The 23,355-nt window shown below is 44.1% G+C and overlaps 2 protein-coding genes and 1 pseudogene across 2 annotated transcripts; all 3 read right to left on the reverse strand.

Annotated features, from left to right (window-relative positions):
- Window positions 1-1,437: 1,437 nt before the first annotated feature.
- On the reverse strand, window positions 1,438-4,074 carry LOC129148099 (disintegrin and metalloproteinase domain-containing protein 1a-like; annotated as a pseudogene).
- Window positions 4,075-6,458: 2,384 nt separating this feature from the next.
- LOC129148102 (disintegrin and metalloproteinase domain-containing protein 1a-like) lies at window positions 6,459-8,948 on the reverse strand. Its single transcript, XM_054712646.1, has one exon. The coding sequence runs from the start codon at window positions 8,946-8,948 to the stop codon at window positions 6,459-6,461; it is 2,490 nt and encodes an 829-aa protein (XP_054568621.1).
- Window positions 8,949-17,107: 8,159 nt separating this feature from the next.
- Window positions 17,108-20,029, reverse strand: LOC129148097 (disintegrin and metalloproteinase domain-containing protein 1a-like). The gene has a single exon (XM_054712617.1). The coding sequence runs from the start codon at window positions 20,027-20,029 to the stop codon at window positions 17,537-17,539; it is 2,493 nt and encodes an 830-aa protein (XP_054568592.1). The 3' UTR covers window positions 17,108-17,536.
- Window positions 20,030-23,355: the final 3,326 nt, after the last annotated feature.

The following is a 23,355-nucleotide window of genomic DNA, read 5'->3' on the forward strand; positions in this document are numbered from 1 at the left end:
CTTGTGTGCATGCATATGAGCCTAACCAATGGTTAAGTTCAACGGGGGGTTGGGGCATCCGTGGGGAGGGGTGTGGGATGGGAATGGGGGGATGAGGACAAATATGTGACACCTTAATCAATAAAGAAATTTTAAAAAAAGAAGAAAAAAAAAGAAACTATGCAGGCCAGAAGGGAGTGGCAAGAAATATTCAAAGTGATGAATAGCAAGAACAAACAACCAAGATTACTCTACCCAGCAAAGCTATCATTTAGAATTGAAGGGCAGATAAAGAGCTTCACAGACAAGAAAAAGCTAAAGGAGTTCATCACCACCAAACCAGTATTATCTGAAATGCTGAAGGGTATTCTTTAAGAAGAGGAAGAAGAAGAAAAAGGTAAAGATAAAAAATTATGAACAACAAAGTGACAACAAATATATGTCTATCAACAAGTGAATCTAAAAATCAAGTGAATAAAAAATCTGAGGAACGGAATAAACTGGTGAATATAATAGACTCAGGAAGTAGACTGACAATTCTTGAGGGGGGAAGGGAATGTGGAAAGTGTGGGAAGAGATTGGACAAAAATCTTACACCTATGGACAAGAAGAGTGGGGGGTAAGGGTATGGGGTGGGGTGGGAACTATTGGAGGGGATCTAGAGGAGGGGAAGAGGAACAACTGTAATAATCTGAACAATAAAGATTTACTTGAAAAAAGACAGTGAATGAAAAGTGTTTAGAATAATGTCCTGCACACAGTTGATAATGTTATTATTTTATATGCTTTGTGCTCTCCTACAGATAATTAACAACCCTCCAATGCTCTGTACCTTTGGATTATCAGGCAATAATATATTAATTTAATAAGGGGAATGAGAAATAAATATAATAAGAAAAGTAGAAACAGAAAAAAGGAAAAATGAATACTTCCAACCAGACTCAGCACTGGACAAACTTGCCTCTTGCCTAGGTTGCTTACTCTCCCATGTACTTAGACCACAGGGTGATCACACCACCCTGGATCAGATAGAGCCCTTCCAGCGAATGCCAAATCTAAGGTTTATAGGCCACAGAAAGCCTAAAATGATGCTTTATGTGAACACTGTTATTTACTTTTTAATTTAATATCTTTTTATTTCATGAGTAAATTTCTCTAGTTCAAATAGAACAACTCATGAAATAAACAACCTTCCTAATATAATGTGTGGTTGTGATTGCAATGAAAAAACCTGGCATAGATATATATGTCATACAAAGAGGATGGAAGGTGGTGTTCTCTGAAAAGCTGGTAATTCAGAAATTGTCCCAAAAAAGATAAGAAATTGATGGGAATGATCCATGAGAAAGATTTATTTAAATGGTTTCCTGAAATGGAAAATATAGTAAAATGTTTTATAAGAGCTTTTACATAAGCATATATAATTAATTAGTAAAAAACAAAAGAAAACCTCTCCTTTACATTAGTACATTTCTATAGTCTTTACAATCCCCATCAGAGCCACTTCTGCCAATGCCCACTTCACATTTGCTCAACTGAGCCTCCTTCCACCAAGTGTATGAAGTGCTTGCTATAGAAGACTTCTTCCTATCACTACTCATTCTCTTCCTTTGGGTTTTCCTCCCTTAACGCCTTTTTTCTCTTTGGGGGCGACAGATTCTTCACTTTCTTCTGGGGTCTCTTTTGAGCGCTGTGCTAAATCCGTTCCAACTTTAACACCAACACCAATAATTAGACCACAGAGTAGTGCTAAAAGAAAACAAACAATGCAGGTGTAAAAAATAGGAAAAAGAAGTATTGTTAAAATAAGCAAGGGGATTATGAACAGTAATGGGCTCCTCATATTGCTTTCAAGTATATTCTCACCACCTCTGCCAAAATTTTCATGATCATCACTATAACTGTTCCCTTCAACCTCACTTGGATTTTCATTCTCTGTTTTGACAGGAGAACCACTGTCCACACTACCCCCATTTCCTGGGGTTCTGCAGTCGGGGGGTGCATAGCCAGCCTCACAGTGGCAGTGCCTTAAATTGTTACAGACTCCTCTCCCATTGCACATTTCTGCAGGTTTGCAGTCATAGTTGAGCACAGCATGATCGGTGCAGGAGTAATCCACGCAGACTTTGTTTGGGGCACAAGCAGTGCCAGAGTGCACATCTCCCTCATCAGGGATATCAGTAATGTTATAGACATCCAAGCTCCAGCAGAAGTCACCTTCATAAGGAATCTGGATCAGTGTGTGATGGGGTTTGATGGCTGGGACCCGTCTAATATTTGTACATATAATTTTCCCACAAAATATATTATTGTCAAAACACTTAACATATCTTGACATTGCCGAGGTGGGACGGCCACAGTTTCCAAACCGATCCCCTTTGCTGTTTATTGAAATGTAACAGTTTTCTGGGGCAGACTGTGCAGAATGCCCATACATAGCCATGCACTGATTATCAGGGTTTCTGCATTGACCCCCAACACAGTAGTGCAGTCTACCGCAGGCCGTCCCATCTTGCTTATAGGTGTCCGTGGGGCACTCTGCAGAGATACCATCACAATACTCTGGGAGGTCACACTCTCCCGAAGCAGAACGGCACACGAATCCCTTATTTCTCAATCGGCAACCAAAACAGCAGAGTCCATCACTACATTCTGCACTCCCCTTCAGGCTACATGTTTGGTCACAGCACGGGTCAGTGTAACAGGCAGAACCACAGTCACACTGCTCCTCACCCTCCACCACACCATTTCCACAGTAGGAATCCCTACGCAAGCGGCCTTTGTGCCGCTGAGGGTTGTTAAATAGGCAGGCCCCTCTGTGTTCCTGGAGGAACTGGTAGAAGTCGTCAGAGCTACAGTTGCTGAAGCCACTTTCTTTAGTGATATTGTCACGCATGAGGCAGAGGTGTTTGTCTTTACAAGTGCAGGCTGAGTGGTCATGCCGAATACCCAAGTTGTGCCCAAGCTCATGACCATGAGCGCTGCAAACAGGATGACATCTTCATGAGGGAAGGATTCAACAGCTGCTGCAAAACCACTGGAACAGGCACCATTGAGAAATGCCTGTCCCATACCCTGCTCAGGATGCTGTCCGACAATCATGTGGGCAACATCATGCTTCACACGATGGAGGAGCTTCTCTTGTCTCCAGCTGTTGAAATTCCCCAGTGTAACTTGCAGGTCCACTGGGACCTCTATGAGGTCCCCCTCGGTCCAAATCTCCATTCCAGCCAGCACCACCTCTGTGTTTATTGCCCTAGTGAAGCTGTTGGCCAGGGCAGTGATGTCCATCACTCTCTGGACCGTCTCACTGACGTTACTGCCCCACATTTGGAACCGCTGGTTGTTGACCACAACAAACATCTCCACGTACTTGGTGAGTGACCACAAGTAGGACAGCTCCCGTAGACCGCCAGGCTTCCTGCTCCCTTGTTGTCGGCTGGCGGACACCACTGGGCTGTCTTGGGCAGTGACACTGCAGGAGACTGGAGCTTGATGGGCCATGGTGTACAACACATGTTCAAACCGTTTTGAAGAGTCCATGGGCTCAATGCCATAGGATTTTCCCTCCTTAATCAGGATGCCCCTGAGGCCTGAACAGGTGTTGACAGAAACAAAAGAACCCGGGACTCCTTCTATGTAGCCTTCATAGTGACAGTCATGAGAGATGAAAGGCATTTCTTGTCCCCGGATGCCATTGTGGTAGCTGAAGACTGGAAAGTTCTTGATAAAATAGTCTATCTTCACTTTCAGGTGAATCAGCTGTTTCTGGCCCTGCATAGATATCACATAAGATGCCTTTTGCCTTCGGTCTTGCCTTCCCTCAACTGTCAGAGCCTTGGGGATGACTATTTCATAGGATGAGGAATATACTGATCCCAGGTCACAGCACAAGCTTGGCAGGAAACTCAATACCAACACCAGCACCATCCCCAACCTGACACGTGAAGATCTTGGCAGCAGTACCAGCGTCAAGCCCTTCATCTGGGCAGCCCAGGTCTGAAGCACTCTGCCAGTCTCATACATAACCTCTTGGTTCTTCTGTAGAGAAGGCAAGGAGGAGGCAGAGTCCCGCACAGAGGCGGCCCTTGACATGGTCCCAAAGGTGGCCACTGACATGGCTGATGCAAGGCCTGTGTCCTTGAGCAGAAGTGCTCCTTGATATGCAGACCCTTAGGCTCTGGGGTTAGGTCCAGGTATATGATGGCTGCAAAAAGGGTGGGTATTACCTTCTTCTGAGAGCAACTGCCTACTTCTGTCTGTGTTATTTCTAGTCTCTCTGACCTCTGTGTTGTCCTTCAGATAGTGTCCTTTCTGTGGATTTCTACAACATTAGCTTCAGCCATCCTTGGCGATAGTCCTCATATTGTAGTGATGTAATCATGAAGGACTGCTAACTCTGAAATGCAAGATTGTAACTTGTCAGTGGAAGCAAAACCTCTGTGCCTTTCTCAACTGTGCCGTATGGAATACCCCCACCCCATCCCCCATGCCACCCCTCCTGTGTCCGTTGCTCAGCCAACTCCTAATGTTCCAGACCAGGAGGCTTGGAGATCATTGGTGGGCACACTCCATGGCCCATTTGCCCTCTTCTAAAACTCTTGCTCTGTAACACATGGACATCAAACTCCCGATGTTTGTTCCCTCAATAAGGCTTTATAGTGATAAGCACATCTCTCAGGCCAGACTGTTAGATAAGGCAAAGGTGTGGCTTCTCTGTGCCTCAGATAGACCCAAATGGGATTTTGACCATGGGTCATGGTACAATACTACAATTTTTTCACATAATCCAAGTTCAGTCTCTCATGTTCTGTTTATAACATTGTTGAAAAATGTGCACGAGAGATGCCAACAGAGCAGCCTTCTACTATGTGTGATTTTCATGGGCACATGGGCTGATAACTCAGCCCCCGGACCTTCTCTGGATGACCTTAATATATTGTTATCCTAAAATTATGCCAGTTGAAGACTAGATATCCCCTGTGTTAGAAAGCGACCTACATGTATGCAGTGGCCACTTCTGTATTCATCCTTATACATCCAGGTTCAAAAGTAGATGAACCAGAGTTACTTATTTAATGAATAAATGACATGTGGTAGGTTCGTAATAGAGAGCAGCATCCATTTGTAAGGCGGTTGTTTCATTAGAGTCAATGAGAAAAAGGTATGTTCTGGGCATGTAAGGACATATCAATTGTCTTCTGGTCACATTTTTGTTTTTGTGTTTTTAACAAAAGGAAAAGGCTCATGAGGCAGTAGACAAATACATCCAATTATACCTGGGGTGGGATGGAGCTTCTACCTTTTACTAGCTCTACAGCAAAACACTTACATTTGTTTCCTCGTATATAAGAAGATGGTCTAATAGGGTGAATGGAAGGGTTAAATTAAGACAGTGAACATAAAGTGTTAGGATAATGTCTTGCACAGAATTGAAAATGCTATTATTATACATTCTTTGTACTCTCCTTACAATTAAAAATCCTCCAATGCTTTGTCCTTTTGGATTCAGTCAATAATATATTAATTTAATAATGGAAATGAGAAATAAATATAAGATGTAAAGAAGAAAAAAAGGAAAAATGAATACTTCCGACCAGACTCAGCACTGGATAAGCTTGCCTCTTGCCTAGGTTGCTTACTCTCTCCCATGTACTTAGACACAGGGTGATCACACCACCCTGGATCAGATAGAGTCCTTCCAGAGAGTCCCAAATCTCAAGTTTATAGGCCACAGAAAGCCTAAAATGATGCTTTATCTGAACACTGTTGTTTACATTTTAATTTAAAATCTTTACCCAGTCCCTGTGGCTCAGTGGTTGAGTGTCAACCTATGAACCAGGAGGTCACGGTTTGAATCCTGGTCAGGGCACATGCCCAGGTTGTAGGCTCCATCTCTAGTAGGGGGCATGCAGGAGGCAGCCGATTAATGATTCACTCTCATCATTGATGTATCTATCTCTCTCCCTCTTCCTTCCTCTCGGAAATCAATGAAAAAATATTTTTAAAATATTTTTACTTCATGAGTATACTTCTCCAGTTCAATTAGAACTACAAATCAAATAAACAACCTTCCTAATATAATGTGTAGTTGTGATTGGGATGAAAAAACCTGGCACAGATATATATGTCAAACAAAGGGTAAAAGGTAGCATTCTCTGAAAAACTGGTAACTCAAAAACTGGCTCTACTAAGACAAGACATTTTTAGGAATGATCCATGAGAATAGTTTATTTAAATGATTTCATGAAATGGAAAAATGGAAAAAATACTAAGATATTTTATAAGTTATTTCCTATGCGTATATAATTATTTATTAAAGACAGAAGAAAGTCCACCTCCCACATTAGTACATTTCTACAGTATTTAGAGTCCTGATAAAGCCATTTCCACTGTCAATGCACACTTCATATTTGCTCTCCCTAGCCTCCTTCCACCAAGTGTATGAAGTGCTTGCTATAGGAAACTTCTTCCTATCACTACTCATTTTCTGCCTTTGGGTTTTCCTCCCGTAATGCCTTCTTCCTCTTCTTGTGCAAGTGCTCTCCGTTTTCTTCTGGGGCCTCTTGTAAGTGCTGTGCTAAATCCGTTCCAGCCCTAACACTGACACTGATAATTAGACCAAAAAATAGTGCTAAAAGAAAAAGAACAAGAAAGAAGCAAAAGAAAGGAAAAAATAATATTAGTAAAATAATAAGGGGGATTATGAACAATAATTGGCTCGTGGTTTTGCTTTCATCACCTCTGCCAAAATTATCATGATCAAGACTATGATTATTTCTTTCATCCTCACTTGGATTTTCATCCTCTGTTCTGCTAGGAGAACCACTGCCCACACTACCCCCATTTCCTGGGGTTCTGCAGTCGGGGGGTGAATAGCCAGCCTCACAGTGGCAGTGCCTTAAATTGTTACAGACTCCTCTCCCATTGCACATTTCTGCAGGTTTGCAGTCATAGTTGAGCACAGTATGATCGGTGCAGGAGTAATCCATGCAGACTTTGTTTGGAGCACAAGCAGTGCCAGAGTGCACATCTCCCTCATCAGGGATATCAGTAATGTTATAGACATCCAAGCTCCAGCAGAAGTCATCTTCATAAGGAATCTGGATCAGTGTGTGATGGGGTTTGATGGCTGGGACCCGTCTAATATTTGTACATATAATTTTCCCACAAAATACATTATCATCAAAACACTTAACATATCTTGACATTGCCGAGGTGGGACGGCCACAGTTTCCAAACCGGTTCCCTTTGCTGTTTATTGAAATGTAACAGTTTTCTGGGGCAGACCGTGCAGTGTCCCCATACATAGCCATGCATTGGTTATCAGGGTTTCTGCATTGACCCCCAACACAGTAGTGCAGTCTACCGCAGGCCGTCCCATCTTGCTTATAGGTGTCCGTGGGGCACTCTGCAGAGATACCATCACAATACTCTGGGAGGTCACACTCTCCCGAAGCAGAACGGCACACGAATCCCTTATTTCTCAATCGGCAACCAAAACAGCAGAGTCCATCACTACATTCTGCACTCCCCTTCAGGCTACATGTTTGGTCACAGCACGGGTCAGTGTAACAGGCAGAACCACAGTCACACTGCTCCTCACCCTCCACCACACCATTTCCACAGTAGGAATCCCTACGCAAGCGGCCTTTGTGCCGCTGAGGGTTGTTAAATAGGCAGGCCCCTCTGTGATCCTGGAGGAACTGGTAGAAGTCGTCAGAGCTACAGTTGCTGAAGCCACTTTCTTTAGTGATATTGTCACGCATGAGGCAGAGGTGTTTGTCTTTACAAGTGCAGGCTGAGTGGTCGTGCCGAATACCCAAGTTGTGCCCAAGCTCATGGACCATGAGCGCTGCAAACAGGAGGACGTCTTCATGAGGGAAGGATTCAACAGCTGCTGCAAAACCACTGGAACAGGCACCATTGAGAAATGCCTGTCCCATACCCTGCTCAGGATGCTGTCCGACAATCATGTGGGCAACATCATGCTTCACACGATGGAGGAGCTTCTCTTGTCTCCAGCTGTTGAAATTCCCCAGTGTAACCTGCAGGTCCACTGGGACCTCTATGAGGTCCCCCTCGGTCCAAATCTCCATTCCAGCCAGCACCACCTCTGTGTTTATTGCCCTAGTGAAGCTGTTGGCCAGGGCAGTGATGTCCATCACTCTCTGGACCGTCTCACTGACGTTACTGCCCCACATTTGGAACCGCTGGTTGTTGACCACAACAAACATCTCCACGTACTTGGTGAGTGACCACAAGTAGGACAGCTCCCGTAGACCGCCAGGCTTCCTGCTCCCTTGTTGTCGGCTGGCGGACACCACTGGGCTGTCTTGGGAAGTGACACTGCAGGAGACTGGAGCTTGATGGGCCATGGTGTACAACACATGTTCAAACCATTTTGAAGAGTCCATGGGCTCAATGCCATAGGATTTTTCCTCCTTAATCAGGATGCCGCTGAGACCTGAACAGGTGTTGACAGAAACAAAAGAACCCGGGACTCCTTCTATGTAGCCTTCATAGTGACAGTCATGAGAGATGAAAGGCATTTCTTGTCCCCGGATGCCATTGTGGTAGCTGAAGACTGGAAAGTTCTTGATAAAATAGTCTGTCTTCACTTTCAGGTGAATCAGCTGTTTTTGGCCCTGCATAGATATCACATAAGATGCCTTTTGCCTTTGGTCTTGCCTTCCTTCAACTGTCACAGCCTTGGGGATGACTATTTCATAGGATGAGGAATATACTGATCCCAGGTCACAGCACAAGCTTGGCAGGAAACTCAATACCAACACCAGCACCATCCCCAACCTGACACGTGAAGATCCTGGCAGCAGTACCAGCGCCAGGCCCTTCGTCTGGGCAGCCCAGGTCTGAAGCACTCTGCCAGTCTCATACATAACCACTTGGTTCTTCTGTAGAGAAGGCAAGGAGGAGGCAGGATCTTTCACAAAGATGGCCACTGTCATGGCCCCAGTGAATCAGTGATTGATGCAGGGCCTGTGTCCATGAGCACCAGTGCCCTTTGATATGCAGACCCTTAAGTACTGGGATTAGTTCTGGGTGTTTGCTGGCTGTATAAAGGGTGGGTACTGCCTCCTTTTGAGAGCAACTGCTTACCTCCAGCTGTGTCCTTTCTATTCTCTCTGACCTCTGTATTATACTTCAGATAGTGTCCTCTGTTGCTTCGTTCCAAAGCTTTAACTTCTGTGATTCTTGGCTATAGTCCTTTTGATATATGGTGACGTAATCACTAAGGACTGCAAACTGTAAATTGCAAGATTGTACTTTAAGAAGGAAATAAAACCTGCGTGACATTCTCAGCTATGCCACACGGAACACCCTCAACTCCTGTATCCGTTGCTCAGCCAACTCTTAATGTTCCAGAACAGAGGATTTGGAGATCATTGGTGGGCACACTCCATTGCCAATTTCCCCTCTTCTAAAACTCTTGCTCTGTAACACATGAGCATCATACTCAGGATTTATTGATTCCTCAATGAGGCTTTATAGTGATATTCACAGCTCTCAAGCCAGACCGTTTGATAAGGCAGGGGTGGCTGCCCTGTGCCGAGAATATATCCAAAAGGGCCGGTGATTATGGGGCAAGGGTCAAGACTCCAATTTTTTATAATGATCAAAATTTAGTTTCTCGAGTTTTATTTATAACACTCCATTAAATGTGTCTGGGAGATGCCAACAGAGCAGTCTTCACATATGTGTGATTATCTGGCCACAATGGCTGGTAACTCCAGGTCCACTGCCTTCTCTGGATGGCTTGGATATTTTGGTACCCTAAAATTATATCAGTTGAAAATTAGGTAGCTCAAAAGTCTTCCCTGTGTTAGAAAATGACCTATATGTATCCAGTGCCCACTTCTGTTTTCATCCTTATATGCCCAGGTTCAAGAATAGATGAACTACCCAGCCACTGTGGCTCAGTGGTTGAGCAGTGATGTGTGTAACAGGAGGCCACTGGTTGGATTCTATATCAGGGCACATACCTAGGTTTTTGGCTTGGACTTCAGCAGGGATCATGCTGGAAGCAACCCATCAATGTTGATGTTTTTCTCTCATAGTTGTTTTTATCTCCCTCTTCTTTCATCTCTCTCAAAATCAGTAAAAACATTTTTTAAAAAGAGTAGAGGAACTAGAGTTACTTATTGAAGGAATAAATGACTCCCAGTTAAGAGTACTGTCGTGTCTCATCTGTTGTATGTTATTTGTTGTGCTTGTGTCATGCCTGCCCTGAAAGAATGAAAGTGTCTCTAGGAAAACCCACAACTATTCTGAGGAATGGCACTTTCCTGACCTCAAAATGTACCTCCCTTTTCCAACATTTTGCTGGTCAATTCACTTCCCTAATGTACTTGGACATGGAGACACTATTTGAGTCGCCTGTATCTAAGTTTTCCTCTGACTCAAGTGAATAAATTGTCCATATTCCAATCTAAGGCCAGTCCTCCTACTTGTGTGTGGGGGTCTACTTCCCTTTCAATTTCTCATGGACTTAACTTTTCCAACTGTCCCTTCTGTGTTTTATATATAAAATATCTGTTTATCCATTAGATCCCATCTTATTATATGCTATAATATTTCATCTTTATCAAATCATCACTCTTTTTTTAAATGTTATTGTTTAAGGTATTACAAATAGTAGTACATATGTCTCTTTTTTTCCCCCCACTGACCTCCCCCCGGCCTCCCCTACCCCCCGGCACTTGCCCTCATCCCCCCGCCCCCAGTGTCTTGGGTCTGTTGGTTGTGCTTATATACATGCATACAAGTCCTTCGGTTCATCTCTTACCCTCCTAACCCTCCCCTATCTTCCCACTGTAGTTTGACAGTCTGTTCGATGCTTCTTTACTTCTGTCTATTTTTGTTCAACAGTTTGTAATGTTCTTTATTATCCATAAATGAGTGAGATCAAGTGGTATTTATCTTTCACTGACTGGCTTATTTCACTTAGCATAATGCTCTCCAGATCCATCCATGCTGTTGCAAATGGTAAGAATTCCTTCTTTTTTACAGCAGCATAGTATTCCAGTGTGTAGATGCACCACAGTTTTCTAATCCATTCATCTGCTGAGGGGCATTTAGGATGTTTCCAAATCTTAGCTAGTGTAAATTGCGCTGCTATGAACATAGGGGCGCATATATCCTTTCTGATTGATATTTCTGTTTTCTTGGGATATATTCCTAGAAGTGATATTACTGGGTCAAATGGCAGTTCCATTTTTAATTTTTTGAGGAAATGCCATACTGTTTTCCACAGTGGCTGCACCAGTCTGCATTCCCACCAGAAGTGAAGAAAGGTTCCTTTTTCTCTGCATCCTCGCCAGCACTTGTCACTTGTTGATGATAACCATTCTGACAGGTGTGAGATGGTACCTCATTGTTGTTTTTATTTGCATCTCTTGGATGATTAGTGACTTTGAGCATGTTTTCATATGTCTCTTGGCTTTCTGAATGTCCTCTTTCAAAGAGTGTCTATTTAGGTCCTTAGCCCATTTTTGTTATTGGATTGTTTATCTTTCTTTTGTTAAGTTGTATGAGTTCCTTGTAAATGTTGGAGATTAAACTCTTATCGGAGATAACATTGGCAAATATGTTCTCCCATGCAGTATGCTTTCTTGTTTTGTTGATGGTTTCTTTTGCTGTGCAGAAGCTTTTTATTTTGATGTAGTCCCATTTGTTTATTCTCTCTTTAGTTTCCATTGCCCTAGGAAGTGTATCGCTAAAGATATTGCTACGACAAATGTCTGCTATTTTGTTGCCTATGGCTTCTTCTAAGATTTTTATGGTTTCACATCTGACATTTAAGTCCTTTATCCATTTTGAGTTTATTTTTGTGTATGGTGTAAGTTGGTGGTCTAGGTTCATTTTTTTTGCATGTATCTGTCCAATTTTCCAACACCATTTATTGAAGAGACTGTCTTGACTCCATTGTATGTTCATGACTCCTTTGTCAAATATTAATTGAGCATAGTGGTTTGGGTCGATATCTGGGTTCTCTGTTCTATTCCATTGGTCTATATGTCTGTTCTTGTGCCAGTACCAGGCTGTTTTGAGAACAGTGGCTTTGTAATACAGCTTGAAATCTGGTATTGAGATCCCACCTACTTTGGTTTTTCCCCTCAGGATTGCTGTGGCTATTCGGGGTCTTTTTTTTTTAATTTAATACGTCTTTATTATTCAGATTATTACGATTGTTTCTTCTTTTTCCCCCCATAGCTCCCCTCCACCCAGTTCCCACCCCACCCTCTGCCCTTACCTCCCCCCACACTGTCCTCATCCATAGGTATACGATTTTTGTCCAGTCTCTTCCCACACCCCCCACACCCCTTTCCCCCTGAGAATTATCAGTCCACTTCCTTTCTATGCCCCTGATTCTATTATATTCACCAGTTTATTCTGTTCCTCATATTTTTAATTCACTTGATTTTTAGATTCACTTGTTGATAGATATTTGTTGTTCATACTTTTTATCTTTACTTTTTTCTTCTTCCTTTTCTTAAAGAATACCTTTCAGCATTTCATATAATACTGGTTTGGTGGTGGTGAATTCCTTTAGCTTTTTCTTATCTGTGAAGTTCTTTATCTGACCTTCAATTCTGAATGATAGCTTTGCTGGGTAGAGTAATCATGGTTGCAGGTTCTTGCTATTCATCACTTTGAAAATTTCTTGCCACTCCCGTCTGGCTTGCATAGTTTCTGTTGAGAAATCAGCTGACAATCACATGGGTGCTCCCTTGTAGGTAATTAACTGTTTTTCTCTTGCTGCTTTTAAGATTCTCTCTTTGTCTTTTGCCCTTGGCATTTTAATTATGATGTATCTTGGTGTGGTCCTCTTTGGATTCCTTTTGTTTGGGGTTCTGTGTGCTTCCTGGACTTGTAAGTCTATTTCTTTCACCAGGTGGGGGAAGTTTTCAGTCATTATTTCTTCAAATAGGTTTTCAGTATCTTGCTCTCTCTCTTCTTCTGGCACCCCCATAATTCTGATGTTGGTACGCTTAAAGTTTTCCCAGAGGCTTCTTACACTATCTTCAACTTTTTGGATTCTTGTTTCTTTTTCCTTTTCTGGTTGAGTGTTTTTTGCTTCTTTGTATTTCAAATCTTTGACTTGATTCTTGTGTTCCTCTAGTCTGCTGTTGGGACTTTGTATAATATTTTTTTTATTTCAATCAGTGTATGTTTAGGACCCCTCAGAGGATGTCTGACAGCTGGTTTCGGCCTGATCCCCACAGGCCTGTTTGGCCTGTGGGGATCAGGCCGAAACCGGCAGTCCAACATCCCTTGAGGGATGTAGTAGTGCATGAAGTGGCAGGCAGCTGAGGAGGAACCTGAACCCAGGCCGAGCATCGCGCCACTACCGCTCATCCCGGCTTTGCCAGCCACAGCCACCGCGTGGTAGCGCTGCTGCAGAGGAAGGAGAGACTTGTGCCACTACAGTTGCATTCACCAGCCATGAGCCTGGTGTCTGGTCGACCAGTCGAATGGTCGATCAGTCACTTAGGAGATATCCTACCTAATAAAAGCGTAATATGCAAATTGACCCTAACTCTGCTACACCCACAAGCCATGCCCACAAGCCACACCCACCAACCAATCAGGAGCATATATGCAAAATGAACCCAACCAAGATGGCTACAGCCACAGAGAGCAAGGTTTACCAGGCAACGGAGGAAGCCAAGCTTTCCGCCTGCCCTTGCAGGCCTAAGCCTCCACTCAAGCTACAAAGTTTCAATTATAGAAGGTAAACAAATCCAAACAGAAATGGCGGCAGCCACGGAGCTGGAGAGCGCAGGCCAGGGTTGCCCCCAGCAACGGAGGAAGCAAAGCTTTCCACCTGCCCTGGCTGGCCTAGGCCTCCACTCCAGGCTACAAAGTTTTAATTATAGAAGGTGAATTAACCCCAACAGAAATGGCTGCTGGCCACGGAGCGAGCAGGAGGCTTAGCTCCGCTCCAGGCTACAACGTTTCAATTGTAGAAGGTAAATAAATTCCAGATACCAGGGCCTCCACTTGGGTCCCCAGGGGGCGTGGCTGGCCTGCAAACCACCACAGGCCCCTTGCTCAGGCCACCCCACGCCCCAAGGGAACCCCCATCCTGATCCGGGACACCCTTCAGGGCAAACCAGCTGGCCCCCACCCCTGCACCAGGCCTCTATCCTATCTAATAGAAGAGTAATATGCAGATTGACCATCACTCCAACACACAATATGGCTGCCCCCCTGTGGTCAAAGATCCTGCCCCCATGTGGACAGATGGCCACTACAAGATGGCCAGAGGGAAGGGCAGTTGGGAGGCACCAGGCCTGCAAGGGAGGGCAGTTGGAGGCGATCAACCCTGCAGGGGAGGGCAGTTAGGGGTGACCAGGTCGGCAGAGGAGGGAAGTTGGGGGCAAACAGGCTGGCAGGGGAGCAGTTAGGCATCAATCAGGCTGGCAGCGAAGTGATTAGGGAGTGATCAGGCTGGCAGGCAGAAGCGGTTAGGGGTAATCAGGAAGGCAGGCAGGTGAGCAGTTGGGAGCCAGCAGTCCTGGATTGTGAGAGGGATGTCCAACTGCCCGTTTAGTAAATGTTGACCTAAAAGGACACTTTCACTAATAATGACTGATAATGACACAGTGTGGTATGTTCATAACGGGCAGTCGGACATTCCTCAAGGGGTCCCAGATTAGAGAGGGTACAGGCTGGGCTGAGGGACACCCCCCACTCTGCACGAATTTCGTGCACCGGTCCCCTAGTGTGTGTGTGTGTGTGTATGTATATACACACACACACACACACATACACACATATATATAAAATAACGAGCCAGGGTGTAACGACTGATCACGACCAAAGGCTGACCATCCGGAAGTCAGTGATGGTAACCCAGCGCAGACTACTGCGGCTGCAAGCCCAGTGACTCAGCAGTGACTGCTGATGGGGCTTTGAATCAGGCCCAGAAAGAGACCTGAAGAGAGAAACGGGGGCTGATCTGTAGCGTCTGAGGCAGCTTTTGACCAGCACTTGCCTCTCTCTTTCCCTCTGAGCCTGGCCAGCATCCCCTGTCCATTTCTCTCCAGGCCTCCACTGGGGCTGCTGATCAGCCCTGCCTTTCTGATCAGGCCCTGTTGATAGGCCCAGAGACACTGACTGGCATAGAAACTGGCCAATCAGAACCAAATCTGGGTCAACTGTGAGGAGGCAGTGGCTGCCTAGGAGACAGAGCTTTTGACACTGACTGCCATAAAAACTGACCAATCAGAACCAAATCTGGGTCAACTGTAGGAGCCAATGGCTGCCTAGGAGGCGGAGCTTTTGATGCTGACTGGCATAGAAACTGACCAATTAGAACCAAATCTGGGTCAACTCTTAGGAGCCTAGGAGGTGGAGCTTTTGACACCCCTCTCTCTCTCTCTTTCTCTCTCTCTCTCTCTCTCTCTCTCTCTCTCTCTCTCTCCTTCCATCCACAAGTAATTTATTTTAAATAAAAATGTTTGCAACCTTATAAGGTAAAACTTTAGCAGAAGTACATCCTATTCTAAGGTTGGCTCTGGTTAAATTCTTCCCTTGGTCAACATTTACTGAGCACTAGAGACAGGGCCCTCAGAGCTGAACAAGATATAAACCTCCCCCTCCATGATGTCAGAATGGAATGGGGAAAGGACACTTTCACTAATAATGACTGATAATGACACAGTGTGATAGGTTCATAATAGAGAGCAGCATCCATTGGTAAGGCTTTTGTTTCATTAGAGTCAATGAGGGAAAAGCCATGTTCTTGGCAAGTAAGGACATGTCAGTTGTCTTCCTGGTCACTTTTTTTTTTTTTTTTTGCTGAAGGAAAAGGCTCATGAGGCAGTGGAGAAGGTACATTCAGTCATACCTGGGGTGGGATGCAGGTTCCACCTTTTACTAGCTCTAGAGCAAAACTCTGTCTTTGTTTCCTCATGTGGAAGAAAATGGTATAATAGGGTGAATGGGAGGGTTAAATTAAGATAACATAAAATGTTTAGAATAGTGTCTTGCACAGAATTGATAATGTTATTATTTTACATGCTTTGTGTTCTTCTTACAGACAATTAATTACCCTCCAATGCTCTGTTCCTTTAGATTGTCAGTCAATGATATATTAACTTAATAATGGAAATGAGAAATAGCCCTAGCCAGTTTGGCACAATGGATAGTGCATCAGCCCACAGACTGAAGGATGGCAGGTTGGATTCCATTCAAGGGGATGTACCTCGGTTGAAGGCCCAATCTCTGATTCTGGTCTGCCCATAATAGATGTGTCTCTCTCACATCAATGTTTCTCACTCTGTCTCTCCCCATTCCTTCCACTCTCTAAAAATCAGTGAAAAAATGACTTCAGGTGAGGATTAACAAAAATAAAATAAAAAGAATGGAAATGAGAAATAAATATAATACATAAACTAGAAAACCAGAATAAAAGGAAAAATGAATACTTCCAACTAGACTTAGCACTGGACAAGCTTGCCTCTTGCCTAGGTTGCTTACTCTCTCCCATGTACTTAGACACAGGTGATCACACCATTGTGGATGAGATAGAGCCCTTCCAGAGAGTCCCAAATCTAAAGGAGACCTAGTTCATAGGCCACAAAAAGGAGACCTAGTTTATGTGCCTTATCTGAACACTGTTATTTACTTTTTTTAAAATATATTTTATTGATTTTTTACAGAGAGGAAAGAAGAGGGATAGAGAGCTAGAAACATCGATGAGAGAAAAACATCGACCAGCTGCCTCCTGCACACCCCCTACCGGGGATGTACCCGCAACCAATGTACATGCCCTTGACCGGAATCGAACCTGGGACCTTTCAGTCTGCAGGCCGACGCTCTATCCACTGAGCCAAACCGGTTTTGGCTATTTACTTTTTAAAAAATATTTTTTATTGATTCAGAGAGAAAGGCAAAGGGAGAGAAAGAGAAAGAACCATTGGTTGACTGTCCCCTGTATGCCCCCCACTGGGGATCAAGCCCCAACTCTAGCATATGCCCCAACCTAGAATCCAACCGTGAACTCGTGATTCATAGATTGACACTCAACCACTAAGCCACATGGACCAGATTTATTTTCAATTGAAAATCTTTTTATTTAATGAATATATTTCACCAGTTAAATAAGAACAACAAACCAAATAAACAACCTTACTGATATAATGTGTATTTGTGATTGGAATGAAAAACCTGAAACAGAGATGATTAGAAGGTGACATTCTCTGAAAAACTGGTAACTCAAAAATGTCCCAATTAAGACAAGACATTGATAGGAATGGTCCATGAGAAAAGTTCATTTAAATGGTTTCATGAAATGGGAAAAAGTAGTAAAAGTCTTGAAATGATTTCACATATACATATGTAATTAATTAGTAAAAGACAGAAGAAGAAAATCATCCCTACTGCCACATTAGTACATTTCTACAGTCTTTAGAGTCCTGATCAGAGCCACTGCCGCTGTCAATGCCCACTTCACATTTGCTCTACTGAGCTTCCCTCCACCAAGTCTATGAAGTGTTTGCTATAAAAGACTTCTTCCTATCACTACTCATTTTCTGGTTTTGGTTTTTCCTTTCTTAATGCCTTCTTCCTCTTGTTCTGAAACTGCTTCTCCACTTTCTTCTGGAACCTCATGTGACCATGGAAAACAATTCTTTCCAGCCCCAACACCAGCACCAAAAAATAGACCAAAAAGTATTGCAAAAAAACAACAACAGCAACAGCAAATGGAAAATGAAAAAATTATTATGAAAATAAAAAGGGGGATTATGAACTCAGTCTGATCCCTGGTTTTCCTTTCATTTCTATTCTCTCCTCTGCCAAAATTACCATGATCAACACTATGACTTTTCCTTTTATCCTCACTTAGATTTTCATCCTCTGTTTTGCCAGGGGAACCACTGTCCACACTACCCCCATTTCCTGGGGTTCTGCAGTCAGGGGGTGCATAGCCAGCCTCACAGTGGCAGTGCCTTAAATTGTTACAGACTCCTCTCCCGTTGCACATTTCTGCAGGTTTGCAGTCATAGTTGAGCACAGCATGATCGATGCAGGAGTAATTCATGCAGACTTTGTTTGGGGCACAAGCAGTGCCAGAGTGCACATCTCCCTCATCAGGGATATCAGTAACGTTATAGACATCCAAGCTCCAGCAGAAGTCACCTTCATAAGGAATCTGGATCAGTGTGTGATGGGGTTGGATGGCTGGGACCCGTCTAATATTTGTACATATAATTTTCCCACAAAATATATTATCATCAAAACACTTAACATATCTTGACATTACTGAGGTGGGACGGCCACAGTTTCCAAACCGGTCCCCTTTGCTGTTTATTGAAATGTAACAGTTTTCTGGGGCAGACCGTGCAGTGTCCCCATACATAGCCATGCATTGGTTATCAGGGTTTCTGCATTGACCCCCAACACAGTAGTGCAGTCTACCGCAGGCCGTCCCATCTTGCTTATAGGTGTCCGTGGGGCACTCTGCAGAGATACCATCACAATACTCTGGGAGGTCACACTCTCCCGAAGCAGAACGGCACACGAATCCCTTATTTCTCAATCGGCAACCAAAACAGCAGAGTCCATCACTACATTCTGCACTCCCCTTCAGGCTACATGTTTGGTCACAGCACGGGTCAGTGTAACAGGCAGAACCACAGTCACACTGCTCCTCACCCTCCACCACACCATTTCCACAGTAGGAATCCCTACGCAAGCGGCCTTTGTGCCGCTGAGGGTTGTTAAATAGGCAGGCCCCTCTGTGATCCTGGAGGAACTGGTAGAAGTCGTCAGAGCTACAGTTGCTGAAGCCACTTTCTTTAGTGATATTGTCACGCATGAGGCAGAGGTGTTTGTCTTTACAAGTGCAGGCTGAGTGGTCGTGCCGAATACCCAAGTTGTGCCCAAGCTCATGGACCATGAGCGCTGCAAACAGGAGGACGTCTTCATGAGGGAAGGATTCAACAGCTGCTGCAAAACCACTGGAACAGGCACCATTGAGAAATGCCTGTCCCATACCCTGCTCAGGATGCTGTCCGACAATCATGTGGGCAACATCATGCTTCACACGATGGAGGAGCTTCTCTTGTCTCCAGCTGTTGAAATTCCCCAGTGTAACTTGCAGGTCCACTGGAACCTCTATGAGGTCCCCCTCGGTCCAAATCTCCATTCCAGCCAGCACCACCTCTGTGTTTATTGCCCTAGTGAAGCTGTTGGCCAGGGCAGTGATGTCCATCACTCTCTGGACTGTCTCATTGACGTTAGTGCCCCACATTTGGAACCGCTGGTTGTTGACCACAACAAACATCTCCACGTACTTGGTGAGTGACCACAAGTAGGACAGCTCCCGTAGACCGCCAGGCTTCCTGCTCCCTTGTTGTCGGCTGGCGGACACCACTGGGCTGTCTTGGGCAGTGACACTGCAGGAGACTGGAGCTTGATGGGCCATGGTGTACAACACATGTTCAAACCGTTTTGAAGAGTCCATGGGCTCAATGCCATAGGATTTTCCCTCCTTAATCAGGATGCCCCTGAGGCCTGAACAGGTGTTGACAGAAACAAAAGAACCCGGGACTCCTTCTATGTAGCCTTCATAGTGACAGTCATGAGAGATGAAAGGCATTTCTTGTCCCCGGATGCCATTGTGGTAGCTGAAGACTGGAAAGTTCTTGATAAAATAGTCTGTCTTCACTTTCAGGTGAATCAGCTGTTTCTGGCCCTGCATAGATATCACATAAGATGCCTTTTGCCTTCGGTCTTGCCTTCCCTCAACTGTCAGAGCCTTTGGGATGACTATTTCATAGGATGAGGAATATACTGATCCCAGGTCACAGCACAAGCTTGGCAGGAAACTCAGTACCAACACCAGCACCATCCCCATCCTGACACAAGAAAATCCTGGCACCAGTACCAGCACCAGGCCCTTCTTCTGGGCAGCCCAATTGTGAAGCACTCTGCTAGTCTCATATATAACGTCATGATTCTTTTGTAGAGAAGGCAAGGAGGAGGCAGAGTCCCTCAAAACGGTAGCCACTGACATGGCCCCAGTGAATCAGTGGCTGATGCAGGGCTTGTGTCCATGAGCAGAAGCACTTCTTGACATGCAGACCCTTGGGTCTGGGATTAGCTTCAGGTGTCTGCTGGCTGTATAAAGGGTGGGTACTGCCTACCTCTGGCTGTGTCCTTTCTAGTCTCTCTGACCTCCGTGTTATCCTTCAGATAGTGTCCTTTCTGTGGCTTAGTTCCATATCATTAGCTTCAGTGATCCTTGGCTATAGTCCTTTTGATATGGTGGTGATGTAATAAAAAAGAAGGACTGCAAACTGTAAAGTGCAAGATTGTACCTTGAGAGAGGAAACAAAACCTCCGTGCCTTCTTCAACTGTGCCACACGGAACACCCCCCAACTACTGTGTCCGTTGCTCGGCCAACTCCTAATGTTCCAGACCAGGAGGCTTGGAGATCATTGGTGGGCACACTCCATGGCCCATTTCCCCTCTTCTAAAACTCTTATTCTGTAACACATTGGTATCAAACTTAAGCTGTTCTTGATCCCTCAATGATGCTTTATAGTAATATGCACATCTCTCAGGCCAGTCTGTTAGATAGGCAAGGGACTGGCTTTCCTGTGCCTCGGAATAGACCTAAATGGGCTGGTGACCATGGGGCAAGGGACAATACTCCAATTTTTTAACCTCATCAAAATTCAGCCTCTCAAGTTTTGCTTGTAACACTGCCAAAAAATGTGTACGGGAGAAGCCGACAGAGCAGCCTTATTTTATGTATGATTTTTGTGGGCACTTTGGCTGGTAAATCCAGGCCCACACCCTTCTGTGGATGGCTTGGTCATGTTGGTACCCTAAAATTAAGCCAATTGAAGACTAGGTATCCCAAAAGTCTCCCTTGTGTTAGAAAATGTTCTACAATAGCCTAGCCCAGTGGTCGGCAAACCGCGGCTCACGAGCCACATGCGGCTCTTTGGCCCCTTGAGTGTGGCTCGGCAGTAGAACCACTTCTTCAAAATAGACTCGCCCAGGCCGAAAACCAACTTCTGTGCATGGGGCACGAAGTTTCAATCGCACTGTACGTGCGCGCCCACACGTGGTATTTTGTGGAAGAGGCCAAAGAGCCGCATGTGGCTTGCGAGCCACGATTTGCCGACCACTGGCCTAGCCGGTTTGGCTCAGTGGATAGAGGGTCAGTCTGCAGACCTCAGGGTCCCAGGTTTGATTCTAGTGGGGTACCTACCTCAGTTACAGGATCCTCCCTGGCTCAGGCTCTGGTCTGAGCTTGTGCAGGAGGCAACCAATCGATGTGTTTCTCTCACATCATTAATTCTGTCTTTCCATCTCTCTTCCTCTCTCCCCCAAAAAAATATCAATGGAAAAATATCCTCGGGGGAGGGAGGGAGGGAGGGAGGGAGGGAGGGAGGGAGGGAAGAAAAGAAAAGAAAAGAGAAAAGAGAAGAGAAGAGAAGAGAAGAGAAAAGAAAAGAAAAGAAAAGAAAAGAAAAGAAAAGAAAAGAAAAGAAAAGAAAAGAAAAAAAAGAAAAAGGAAATTACCTACATGTATCCAGTGCCCAGGTCTGTTTTCATCCTTATTCACCCAGGTTCAAGAGTAGAAAAACTACCCAAGCCAACATGGCTCAAAGATTGAGCATGAGGTCACTGGTTAGATTGTGGATCAGGGCACATGCCTGCATGTCATGCTGGATCCTCATGTTGATGTTTGCTTCTCAGATGTTTCTATCTCCTTTTTCCTTTCTTTCAAAAAATCAGTAAGAACATATTGTTAATAAAAGAGTAAATTAACTAGAATTACTTATTGAAGGAATAAATGACTCCCAGGTAAAAGTGCTGTCATGTCTCATCTGTTGTATGTTACTTGTTTGTGCTTGCATCAGACCTGCCCTGAATGAAAATGTCTCTAGAAAAACTATGTGGACAAATGGCACATTCATGACCTCAAAATGTACCTCCCTCTTCCTACATTTTGCTGGTCAGTTCACTTCCCTAATGTCTTCGTGCCTCATATTTCACTGAGAAAAATAAAAGCAATCAAGAGTACTTTGACATGGAGACACCACATGAGTCACCTGTATCTAAATTGTCCTCCAACTCTGGTGGATAAATTGTCCATACTCCAACTAAGGCCAATCCTACTACTTGTGAGTGGGATCTACTTCCCTTTCAATTTCTCATGAACTTCACTTTTCCAAGTGTCCCTTCTGTCTTTTATTTCTGAAACATCTATTTGTCCGTTGGATCCAATCTCATATGCAGTAATGTTTCATCTTTATCAAACCATCACTCTCAACCCACATCATCTAGACCACCAACTTACACCATACACAAAAATAAACTCAAAATGGATAAAGGACTTAAACGTAAGATAGGAAACCATAAAAATCTTAGAGAAATCCACAAGCTGCAAAATCTCAGACATATGCCGAAGCATTATCTTCAGCCTAGAGCAATGGAAACTAAAGAGAAAATAAACAAATGGGACTACATCAAAATAAAAAGTTTCTGCAGAACAAAAGAAACCATCAACAAAACAATAAGAAAGCTCACTGCACAGGAGAACATGTTTGCAATGTTATCTTCAATAAGAGTCTAATTTCCAACATTTACAGGGAACTCATACAACTTAACAAAAGGAAGATAAACAACCCAATCAAAAAATGGGCAGTGGACCTAAATAGATACTTTTCGAAAGAGGATGTAAGGAAGGCCAAGAGACATGAAAACATGCTCAAAGTCACTAATTATCTGAGAGATGCAAATCAAAATGACAATGAGGTACCATCTCACACCTGTCAGAATGGCTATCATCAACAAATCAACAAATGACAAGTGCTGGCAAGAATGCAAAGAAAAAGAAACCCTCGTGCACTGCTGGTGGTAATGCAGACTGGTGCAGCCACTGTGGAGAATAGTATGGAGTTTCCTCAAAAAAACTAAAAATAGAACTCCCATTTGACCCAGTGATCCCACTTCTAAGAATATATCCCAAGAAACTCAAAACACTAATCAGAAAGGATATATGCACCCCTATGTTCATAGCAGCACAATTTATAATAGCTAAGATTTGGAAACAGCCTAAGTGCCCATCAGCAGATGAGTGGACTAAAAAACTGTGTTACAGCCACACACTAGAATACTACGCTGCTATAAAAAGGAAGGAACTCCTACCATTTGCAATAGCATGGATGGACCTGGAGAGCATTATGCTAAGTGAAATAAGTCAGTCAGAGAAATATAAATATCACATGACCTCACTCATTTGTGGAATATAATGAACAACATAAACTGATGAACAAAAACAGATCCAGAGACAGAGAAGCATCGATCAGATGGTCAAACCT

The sequence above is a fragment of the Eptesicus fuscus genome, chromosome 23 (assembly GCF_027574615.1).
Source record: "Eptesicus fuscus isolate TK198812 chromosome 23, DD_ASM_mEF_20220401, whole genome shotgun sequence".
Taxonomy (NCBI): domain Eukaryota; kingdom Metazoa; phylum Chordata; class Mammalia; order Chiroptera; family Vespertilionidae; genus Eptesicus; species Eptesicus fuscus.

Bases quoted from the DNA above. Each gene is read 5' to 3' on its own strand.
- LOC129148102 (XM_054712646.1), bottom strand. From the start codon at position 8,948: ATGACAGTGGCCATCTTTGTGAAAGATCCTGCCTCCTCCTTGCCTTCT.
- LOC129148097 (XM_054712617.1), bottom strand. From the start codon at position 20,029: ATGTCAGTGGCTACCGTTTTGAGGGACTCTGCCTCCTCCTTGCCTTCT.